The sequence below is a fragment of the Anguilla anguilla genome, chromosome 4 (assembly GCF_013347855.1).
Source record: "Anguilla anguilla isolate fAngAng1 chromosome 4, fAngAng1.pri, whole genome shotgun sequence".
NCBI classification, from domain to species: Eukaryota; Metazoa; Chordata; class Actinopteri; order Anguilliformes; family Anguillidae; genus Anguilla; species Anguilla anguilla.
The window spans coordinates 52176175-52188145 of record NC_049204.1 but is presented as its reverse complement, the minus strand read 5'-3'; the positions used below and the strand labels follow the sequence as shown (position 1 = coordinate 52188145).

The following is an 11971-nucleotide window of genomic DNA, read 5'->3' as shown; positions in this document are numbered from 1 at the left end:
GCGAGAGGCTGGAAAACACCATGGACAGGCCGCTAATCTATCGCAGAACACACACACACCATTCACTTACACACTCATACCTATAGGCAATTTAGAGTGAAAAGAAGATTGTAATGGCCTAAACAAATTCATCTCAATCTTAGTGCCATATACAAATTAAGATTTTTCCCTTTTAACTGTTGTAGTGGTCCACAGTTACAATAGGGGCGACATAGCTCAGGAGGTAAGACCGATTATCTGGCAGTCGGAGGGTTGCCAGTTCAAACCGCGCCCTGGGCATGTCGAAGTGTCCTTGAGCAAGACACCTAACCCCTAACTGCTCTGGCGAATGAGAGGCATCAATTGTAAAGCGCTTTGGATAAAAGCACTATATAAATGCAGTCCATTTACCATTTACCCAATCTACAAGCAAAAGTACAACAAACAGAATTACCTAGTGTCCCCTACCCTAACATTGACCCTTTATCTCTATTGCTAAAGAACTGTCACCATTCACTATGTACTCATGAAAGAGAATAAACCAAACTGCCCTTAGGAATCTATGGTTTAGAACATTCATAGTAACTAAACCCAACCATAAAAATGCATTTATATTCCTATATATATATATATATATATATATATATATATATATATATATATAATTGCTAACAGGTGCATACAACCAAGCATACAGCCATGCAATCTCTATAGACAAACATTGGCAGCAGAATGCGTCGTACTGAAAAACTCAGTGACTTTCAACATGGCACTGTCACAGGATTCCACTTTTCCAACAAGTCAGTTTGTCAAATGTCTTCCCTGCTAGAGCTGCCCTGGTCAAATGTAAGTGCTGTTATTGTGAAGTGTAAATGTACAGGAGCTGCTCACTACATTTCCAAAAGTATGTGGACATTTCCAAACTTAATACATACTGCACCCTTGACCAAAAAAAAAAAAGCTCAGCTAGATGTGATGTGTTGCAACTAAAACATTCACTGGATAAAAACACTTTTCTTCATATTTAACCTTAGCTATTGGTTTTCTGAATCAAATCGTTCAATTAATCAAATGTAAACCTTTTGTCATGGCTACATTTCCTATTATTATGGGATTTCTTTTGACAAGATGACAATTTTTCACGTAGTAATTTAGATCTGTAATGAGGCAAAGTACCCAGATTACAATGCCTGCACACTAATATAATGCATAGTCGTTAATCAATCAGAATTGACTATATGGCACATTTCAAATGGGCTGCCTGCAAGAATTTTCTGTTTTACATTTGAGTAATACAGTCCAAAAGTTAAAAAAAAAAAAAAAAAAAAAAAAAATGGTTTGACTAATAAATAAGTCTTATAGTTTCTGTTATTGATGTTGTAGCCTGTACAGTGTAATCAGTGATAACATTACTCCGCAATCTTGGCTAACATATTTTCTAACATTCACTAACAAAACCACTAATATAGCACAACTATCAGGGCCATGTACTGTACCAACCTTTTGGGAGGGCATCTGTTGAAAATCAGGCACTGGGGGCTTAGGGTTGTTTGCTGTTTGGTACCCGGTAGGAAATTTATTGACTATATATGGTTACTTTTGTATTTATTGATTTTCATATATCCTCTCAAACACATTCATTATGTTTTTATGCGAACATTCGCTTTCATGTCTTGACATCCGAAGCGACAGAATGCATTCACATTTATATGTATAACTGGCAACAACAGCAGAAAACATGCACACGTTGTAAACAATTTGCTGTTTGATTACTTTCTCGTCGTCAATTCCATATAGGCTAATGGCAAAATGACAAGAATAGAACGAAAACTCGGACTTGCGTGAAAATGTAAATTAGTAGTGGTACAGCCACCGTTTGCTTTCCTTCGAAGTTACTGCTAGCCGAGCAGCGAAGTGTGCCCTCCAGATGCGAACCATGCACCATAAATTAGTCCATAGTCTTCCTGGTCTTTTCGTGGAATTGAAAAATGTCAGTAAAATTACGGCAGTCTGAAAAAGCTAAAGGGAAGATTAAAAAGATTAAAAAGCGGATAAAAAGTGCGGATGGTGATTTCCAGTTTGCTTGTACTGTATCATCAATGTTAATTATGCAGAACTACCGCATACCTCACATAACTGTATCAAACGTTTTGAGTCAATTACAACGGGCTAACAAAGAAAATCCGGAAGAAAATATTCAGCAACCGAATTAATCCGTTTGAATGTTTTGGTAGCCTACGTAATATGCTGTCCCAGCACGAATGCTTAGCATTTTATAAAACGAATACTAAAGCAAGAAAAGAACAGAAGAGCACACGTTATAATTCTAAGACGTTGACAGGCTATAACCAAAACTAGGCTACTGCGCCGCATAACGTACAAGTTTGATTTGAAGTTATTATGAAAATAAATTGGTTTGCCGCTGCATATTTTCAAACATGGCGGGTAATGGCGGAAAATAAATACAACACAAATGCTGCGAGTACTCGACCAATCAGAAATGTTCAGCGCTGCAAGCTCCACCCAAAAGGTTCCTGTACTTTCGGAAAGTACTACCCCCCGAGCAGGAACGTTTTGGGGGGTAAAACAAAGCCCCCAGAACTAAATTTAGACCCTAGTTCCTGCGGTGGAAACGCACCGAGTTCCTCAAAAGGTTCCTAGTTCCGGGGTATAGTTCCTGCGGTGGAAACGCGGCTTTAGTCTTCCACAAGATGGAAACAACGCCCTCACAACCTGTGTTCCAACAGATATGTCGCCAACTTGTGGAACTCAACATATTACACATTTATGTTCAGACCACTCAGTAGAGTAGCTCTACCACTGTGGTGCAAGTTTTTATTTTAGCCCAGTACTACAACAACTGATTCAGCAAATTAACTAACCATGATCTTCAATCAAGACCTTGATAAGTAGAATTAGGTGTCTTAGTGCTAGGCTAAAACAAAAACCTACTTCCACACTGGCCCTTTTCAGATTAGATTGGACACTCTGGTACTAGTACAGTACAGTATGTTTCAAATTTGTATTCACTTAGTGCAACTACGACTTCCTGGTATTTAATGACATGACCCTCAGTTCATCATTCTCTGTTTATTCTGTAATTTATTAATTTCCAAAGTGACTTAAAATGCCTTAATTACATTAAATATAACACGTATTACACAAGAAAAAAAAAAAAAGCTAAATAAAGCATTCACATAATGCCGTCTAATCTTGATCTATAACCACAGCATACATTTGTATCATAGCATTCACACAGTGCCATCCTTTATGTGAAAATCCACTACATCATTCTATCATAATCAAGTTTGTTAAAAAGGTCTGAAAGAACCATTGTGCACATTAATATATTTAATTTCATTTTGGTGGTTGTAGTGATGATCTACTACATGTTTTAAATAGTCCATGGCCATGTTGTGGGGAAAGATAAATTTGGATTGGTGTGTTTTGCAGCTGTCAGAAAAGAATGAGTCATGTTACACCCAAAGTCATGCTGCCACTTGTGGTGTAACAAGGGTAAAAAAAGACAAGATTCTGATGTAGGAGCACAGGGGGAGGAGCTTCTAGAAGATCAGAATTTCCCAAGTGGAGAGTCTGGGCAGGCATGAACAGTCCAATGATCGATATAAGCCATGAAGAGAGTAGTGCCCTCTTCTGTCAAGTAGACTTGCTCCTAGGTTTTAGAGCAAGACCTAATGAAATACTGTGTATAGCAGATAATCACCAAGAGCAGTATGTTAAAATAGTATGCAAAAACTAATATGTATATTGTAACTGAATCAATGAGTACATACTTTTTCCTAGAAACTAGGGCCTACAGTAAATAATATGAAGGCCTTAGGAAAATCATGGAGTACCTACCTTTGTATTAAGTAAACTGCTAAATGTGCTAAATACTAAATAACACTATTTCAAATTGTGATCATCAGTGATTTAATGTGGGTAAATCATTTGCCGAATCACATTTTCAACGAAATGTTCATTTAAATAATTTGCATGCTGTCATGAATAAACTGCATAAAATGCCAATGAAGGAAAAATGTAAACGCTATTATTTAATATTTGTACCATTGAAACCAAGAAAATGAAAATGAATCAAAATGGATTTCCTGCCTCCTCCTGTTTGTTTTATTTTATGAAATGGACCCTGTGGTGGGGGAAAACAAATTGACCATTTCACATTCCTGAGCTGTACATGAGCTGGTTCAAACTTACCCAGTGGTTCAGTACAAATATGTCAGGCTTTCAAGCTGAGAAAGGTTTTTACAAATTGTTGTTTTGGCTTAGGATTGACCATGAGACTTGAACATCTTCACCCTGTCCTACATTTGGTTTCTTTGTTGATCAGGCATTTCTCTCCCAGTGCCATTTCCATTTTTAAAAAATGAATGTGTAATCAATAAACCAATTTGTCACAGCCAATTTTTTCAATAGGCCAATCATTGCAACATTACATTTTATTACTGTCATTTTTAAAATTAATTTTTACTATTGGAAGGACACAGAAATGCTCTCCTTTCAAACTTCAAAACTACAAAAGTGGGAATGTGTTATATAAATATAAATTAAACTACATGTTTGTCATTAGTTATTTGAGTGAATTTATACTGCATTATAAACCTTAAGTTTTATTAAATTGACCACATGGATAGTAAGGTTATGTCAAAACTGCAGTTCTTTGCATTCTGAAACAGTTTGATACGAATACAGATAATTAATGAATCAAAAAAAAAAAATACTTGTGCATTACACACAATATTAACAATTGTTATTCAAAATAATAATAAAAAAGAAATTTCTTCTACATTGCACAGCATATTGCTATCTGGCAACATTAGATAATGATGATTTTAAAACTCAAAAGGCTAACCAGGAACAGGGGTTGAAATTAGCTCCACCTAAAAATCCATGAACAATTCATCTGTTTTACTGGTACCTGCGAATAGTACTGCTGGGTAAAGGAATTATTTAATGGTGCCAGGGGCAATGTCTTGTATAACTCTCCAACCAAATCAAAACAAAAAGGTATAAACACAGGGAGATCATTTTCTTGTTCCTTGGAAAAAAGCCTGCTTCATGCATTTATTCAGTGTTCAAAGGTTTACAACATTACTAAATAGCACTTCATTACCCAATGTAGCCTTTCATCAAGATAACTTCAACCATCAGAGAGTCATTACAATTCAATAGGCGTCACAGACATCAAAGAGAACATCAAATACATTTTTTCCCAGAGCAATTCCATTGTTTATGAAGCAAATCATTACTAACAGTGCCAAGCTTTGTTGGCACAATTTGTCTTGTTAACAATCATTAAAGCTGTTGTTTCAGCAACTTGTTGTTTTCACCCTGTTTATACACACATTTCTATCAGGTCCATAAAATTAATAATCCACACATGCTCCAGTCTCTTTAATGCTCACTTTAATGCAGCCTGACTTCCAATCCATGCCATTTCATTATTCTTCCATTACCAGCAATGGCTTCAGAAGAAACTGTCCGAGGGGTCCATACAAATACATCCAGAACCACTCTTCCTGCCCTTCACAAGGAGAGTTATTCAGTAAAAAGACCCAGAACTAAAACGTGTCTAATCCATTTGAAAAATCTGCTTCATTGGAAGCCCCACTCTCACAAATATTATCTGTTATCTTCAACGACAATGGTTCTTCTTGGGTACGTATCCATGTCCACAAACACGTAGCGGAATTCATACTTTCCTGTTTCAGGGTTCTGTTCAAAGAAAAACAAAAACAAAATCACACACATTTGACTATCGTAAATGTGTACATAATCCATATTTTGTATTTTGCAGACATATTGTACGAGTAAGCCAATTTTGCCGTATATGTGAACTGAAAGTCAAGGCTGTAATACCCTTTAGTACAGAAACGTTTTATTCAATTTAAGTTGCCCCACTCTGATCTTTTTATGCTACCTTTTTGAGGTAGCACCTTGAATTTGTACTGTTATAGAAATCAAACCAGTTTTAATTAAATGGGTACTGAAATTATTTAAAAGAGAAAAATACAGCCTACTCTTACCTCTCTCACTTCTGTGTGTACAGTCCCTTGCAGCCGAGGTTCTGCGCCCTCAATGTAAAACTTAAGCCTCATATGCTTAACACCATCCCTCAAGAACTCTATATGGCTGAAGACAAGAGACTACAGTGAGGATCAGATGAGTATGTACAGGTTTGGTGTCTTTCACATCCTGACATGTGTCCCACCTGATCTGTTGCCTTCTTCCACGACGAGAAGTCTCACCATAGCCCTTGATTGGCTCCCCAAAAGCGCCAATGACCTGAAGTTTTGGATGAAAGGACAGTGGCTATTTTACATTGTACCTGTATAATTTATTGTAAGATAATAAACTTGAACTCGTTTTCAGCATTTCGGTCTTTATCAACATCTATATTAATCAGTGATTAAGACCAAGCAGGCCTTTTCGAATGCAGGGATTTGAAACCCACCCACTGGCCCGCACGCGCGCAAACATACATATGCACGCACGCACGCACACACACACACACATAATGGCATGCACTACAGCTTTACAGGACTCTTAGCTCACCTCTGGGTGTGTTCTACATTTATCCAAAGCTTTCCCATAGATTTTATTTGGACTTGAAGATGACAGCAACTCTTTGAAGAGAATATACAGCAAGCCTCCTGTAGGAAAATTACACCAATTAACTGGAGTAAAATAAATTGGATGTTTAAGCACAGGTCATGCACATTGCGATACATTTTGTCTTGTGAAGCTCACTAAATACACACGACACTATTATTATAATATTATTTAATCAAGTGGTTGTTATATATTATCAGCAGTGTGATGATCAAGCTACCATAAAAGATGAAGAAATATGCTAAATGTTGGTAAACACAGAACACTGCAGATCCCTCACCACAGAGAAGAGGAACTCACATGAATGTACTGCAAGACATGAATGAATGAATGATTGCAATGAACTCAACCCAGCTCATGGACATGTGAGTATAAGTACACAATGAAAACAGAGTGAAGTCACCTGTTACTCCAAGCCCGACGAGCACAACGATTAAATAGGTAAAATCTTTGCCTGCTTGCTTAACTGTAATGTTAGAAAGACAGGGACAAGAATCAGAAAATAACAGAACATACTTTAGGTAGACTGATGGAATATCCCAAAAAATACAAAAACAAAAAAACATGCACGTTTCACATAAATCGTGCTTTATAACGTATGACAATCAATCAATTTCCCGACACAATTTCCACATCTCATCATTTTAACAGGCTATTTACCTAACAGTCAACGGAGTATTCAACTCAACTGTCTGAAGACAGCAATGAAGCCAGCGTTAGCAGAACCTATCCATGGCATAGCGTCGTCCGAGAAGGCAGCGTTTAATTAGTAAAAGCGAACAGGAAGCGAATACCAGAGAGAGCATGTACAGAGATTAAAATAGCACTAATTTACTTAAGATCAACACAACTAGCAAACGCTAAACTGTCTTGGCTAAATTGTCTTACCTTTCTGAGCAGCAGAAAGTCCTGTCACGTCACTCGGGCTTCTCGATACGGATACTTGGCCCCTTTCTTTCCCACTGTTATTTCTTACATTTCTTAACCTGACATCGACTGTTATACTTCGTTTCGCGTTGTGTACTCTAACAAAATCTGAATGCTCTAGCATGTGGTGCGAGCGAGCTGTAGCAACCGCTGTGCATACGTTATTTTGCAGGCGGACGGGGTTGAAATGAGCATGCCTGAATATTTGTAAAACGTACAGTGTTGATTTCGCCTGCTGAGCTAATTTAAACACAAGCGAACACATGATAATACTTTCTACCACAAGAATAATGCTAACTAGCCAACTGCCACGACAAACAAGATAAAATTGTGAAACTGCAATGTATATTGTATTTTCCGTCTTCCTTAACTGTACACAAATCGCGAGATGTCCTGCGTTTCCCGTCACGGCGACGACCAATTTAAGAGTATGGGGTTATGGGAGTTAGAGTTTATTCAGCAAAACAACCTGGTAAATTCACAGAAATTGGAAGAGTCGAGCAACTCTAGTCTCCACAGTCCATTGCGTGAACTTACGGCTCCTCCGATCAAAACCCGCCGGAATCTCCTCTGCTTACTAGCCTCTAGACTTGTCTGTTTTACGATACCTGCATGGGTAACCAAAAAATAAAAATAAATAATATGTTGTTTAAATTGTGAATTAGAATCTGCTGCATTTAACGAAAATTTCATGAGGCAGTTAATGCGTTCCCTTGAACAAAATTAAACAAAGCTACATTTGATTCACTTGGCAGATGCTCATCCAGAGTGATTTAAGTGGAGAACATCAGTGTTAGTCCCAGGAATACAGAAGTGCAATATCACCAAGACTGAACAGAAGCCATATTAAAATACCACTACACAGCTTACACATACACATATAACACTACTACAAAAAGAAATTCAAAAAGAAAGAAGATAGCAAAAGAGAGTCAAAGGAGCCACGTTACATTACATTATTAAGTGTGTGTGTGATATACTTACATTTGATTTGGCAGCTAAACAAAACAAAACATTGTAAATAAAAACTTGATCTTGGGTGACAGTCTGTTGCCATTGGGCTACTTTTTTTTTGTTATTGTGCAGGGGAAAAATGGCTTTGGGCAAGATCACCTTTTTAAAATCTGGCAACGCTTGTGACAGTTTTGCTACAGTGGCCATAACATGACTAGGGATCACATAAATATGATGAATCTTTTCAATACTTGAATATAAAAGTAATATTCAAATGTTTTGCCACTGGATATTATAATTTTTCCCAAATCACATTCTAACAACTAGCCATGACATGCAGTACCTCTACTTCTTATCTGGCAGAATTGCTTGATATACATTTTTATTAAAGCTTGCAGTTTATAAAAAATATTTTTCCTCAAACTTCAACTTGTCTGTTAGGTAATTTGGTCCTCAAGTTACAACACAATTCTGATGCTCTAAAATACATTAGACAGTACAATTTTAAAGGAGTCATTCATATAAAAGAGTAAACTTGTGTCACCATGGTGCAGGAAAATCTTGATTGGAGAGTCATCACCCGTGGGTAGCAGCTTTAGTCCTCCTTGGGGCAAAACAAGTATACTGCAGACATTTAGATTTCATAACGATATAATATTTGCGTTCCAAAATGGAATAGTCAGATAAATTATAGGTGCACACAAATTATATTCATCATATTAATATATTATTCAGGCCAATACCTATCAAGCTTAATATTAGTTACTGTCAAGGCCATCATACTAATATAAGAAATAATTTGAAGTGTTTATCTTTTTATTTTATTTTTATTTATTCAAAACATGTTGTGTCCAGAATAACTTTAATTTGTTATCAAATTAATTACCAATAATACAGTAGACAGGTTTCTATCCAGGTCATTTTACCTTTGGAAAACACGTGTAAAATCACCCTTTCAGAACTTAACAAATTGGGCACTACTGACCCACAGAAACATTTCCAACTTTGGGCAGACCATTCCAATTTTGATGTGCATAGCCAAGCATTATTTTTCATAGTGCTGCCTTTGCATCATCTCTTTGTCAATAGTTCATGGAAGGACTGACCAGCATTTGCCAAACTAACATTTGATTTTCTATTGGAATGAGCCGTCACAAGATTGCAGTCTATTCAGAATGAATGACAATATGAATTATGAAAGTTCTCTGGCAGGCCTAGATTGTATGGTTGGTTGTCACATATACAACATTTCTGACAAAGCCCCTGACAGTGATACCTAAGGTATGAAGGCATACCTCAGAACGTTCTGATTTAATCTTTTGCTGTCCCAGTGGCTTTCATCTCTTGTGGAAAACAATCTGTGTCACTACTATGAAGAAATTATATCAGAACAATCAAAATTATTTTTGAAAGGATTCAAAGCATGTTTTCAGGTTAAAATTAGAGTAAATAAACATTTTGTTTCATTGTATGAAAGTTTTGATTTCTCACATGAAAACAAATGAATGCAAGTTACATATTTTCAGGCAACTTATTCCAAGTAAGTGATTCATTCATATTTTTCAGGGGTTGTAATTTGTTTTGCCATCTGAAGACCACGGGTAGCTGTCTTACATCTTGAAAAAAAGTAAAAATAAAAATAAAAAGACTCAACACTTTCTCAAATAAAAATGTTTTTTTTTTTTTTGTTTGATCACAATGAATTGGTAAAGTCGCTTAGAGCAATAGTTCTTTCAAGATTGATGAGGATGTTTAGAGTTAGTTCCATAAGTTGTCATACTTGGCAAGATGCAGAGGATTGATGTATCTGCCTGTAGAAAAATAAAAACACTATTAGGTCCACTCCAGGTCCATCATCCTTCACTATAATTTTGAGGCTTCTGATGATTGTTGATTGTGTTCACATTTGTTCTAATGAATAGTAATTCATAGATGACATGAATAATATCTCTGCACTATTAAGAAAAAAAATATGGGTTCTATTTAATTTGTGTGAACAGGACACCTGTAAACAAATGTATTCATTAAAAATGAAAACAGTAGGCATATTTGCAAAGGAAGCAAATTCATATAAAAGACGTAACTTTATTTAAATAAATCTTGCACTCATTTTATCAACTTGGTCAGTGTGACTATTGTGGTGAAAAATCTAATAGTACTCCTTTGTGGGGTAAATCTTTAAATGCTGCAGAAATGTAAATAAATAAATAAATCTGACACTACTGGATAAGCAGGACCAAAATATATCTAAATTATGTGGCTAATCTTCAACATGACATCATAGTATAAATTAAAGCCTTTATCCAGTCTGTCATTATTATAATTTTTAATGTTTACAAAATGTTAAGGTACACACGTTTAAGTGATCAATGCAGAGAGCAACATTGTCTGTACACGAACAGCATTCCATTAAAAGGTCTGAATTTATTCATGCATCAATTAACTAGTTTGAATGATTAGAATGCAATAAGTTCTAAATCATATTAGGTACATGTTTTCTGTAAGATATTAACTGAAATCTTAACATAATCCTGTATGCTGAATGATGTCAGAATGATGCACCTCTATGATGAAGAACAAAAAATTCTATACAAATATCTGCAACACAGGAAACAGACAAAAAGACAGCAAGCATTTAGGACTTCACAATTTGTAATGGAAAATCAAAATAAGTGACACACACTTATGTAAATATGAATAATAAACACGTCATGGCCAACAACACACATTTATGTGCATTTGTGTAAAATATCAACCACAGACAATGGTCCTGATTTGAAGGCCAAAGTAGAATAGCTTAAATGTTGAAAAAACCTTATCAAAAGATAATTTCTGATGTATTTTCAAACTGAACTGAATAGATCTGGTAATTAAATAGACAGTTTCATATGTGAATGTTAAGGTCTTCAGAAGATTTCTAGTTTTGTGAGAAGGAAATTCCATATCCTTAAGTTCCCCTAGAAAAAATAAAGCTATTCTATTCTATATCAATTTATATTTATTTAGCAGTGAGGATGCTGTAGAACTTTCTTTGCATATAGTAATGGACTGGCTAGCCTTCTGTCTGTAAATTGAAGGAAAACGACAAGTCATAAATGGATTCTACATAGGCACAGCTCAATTTACCAAAACGTCCTTCAAGGCTCAGCCAGAGTTAGTTTCTTCTGTGTTTTCCAGAATCATTAGAGGTCTGGAGCATTTGTTGTGCTCTGGGATTTGGATTCTCAAAACATTTTGGGGCAAGAATTATTTACATGTATTTCATACTGCATATATTGGATTTTCTAGACATTCCAGTAAATGCAAAATGACTGAACAGTAGGTTTAAATAATGCTATAATCTTAGCGGTAGTTTCCCAACAAATGGATACATTTATATCAGATGAGGACTCATTCATTGTTCATTTATCTTGTGATAAGTGTATTCTCCTTGAGAATTGACTGCGCCTATTAAGTAGTTTGGCTGCATCACACTGTGCTC

General features: G+C 35.9%; 2 protein-coding genes across 5 annotated transcripts in view; both read right to left on the bottom strand.

The window, feature by feature from the left end:
* Positions 1-5024: 5024 nt before the first annotated feature.
* timm21 (translocase of inner mitochondrial membrane 21) lies at positions 5025-7917 on the bottom strand. Its single transcript, XM_035415816.1, has 6 exons — positions 7498-7917; positions 7013-7075; positions 6553-6650; positions 6209-6282; positions 6024-6129; positions 5025-5712 (listed from the first exon to the last, which is right to left on the bottom strand). Exons 1-6 carry the CDS (start codon positions 7799-7801, stop codon positions 5620-5622), a joined length of 738 nt encoding a protein of 245 aa, XP_035271707.1. The 5' UTR covers positions 7802-7917; the 3' UTR covers positions 5025-5619.
* neto1l (neuropilin (NRP) and tolloid (TLL)-like 1, like) overlaps positions 5048-11971 on the bottom strand; it is a 71644-nt gene continuing 64720 nt past the window's right edge. For 3 of the 4 annotated variants that reach the window (XM_035415813.1, XM_035415811.1, XM_035415814.1), the window contains exon 11: positions 9233-10301. The gene's annotated coding sequence lies outside the window, so the exon portion shown is untranslated. Of the gene's footprint in view, positions 5713-6023; positions 6283-6552; positions 6651-7012; positions 7076-7497; positions 9095-9232; positions 10302-11971 lie in introns of those variants that run through there. The other variant, XR_004765008.1, reaches the window with a different exon arrangement.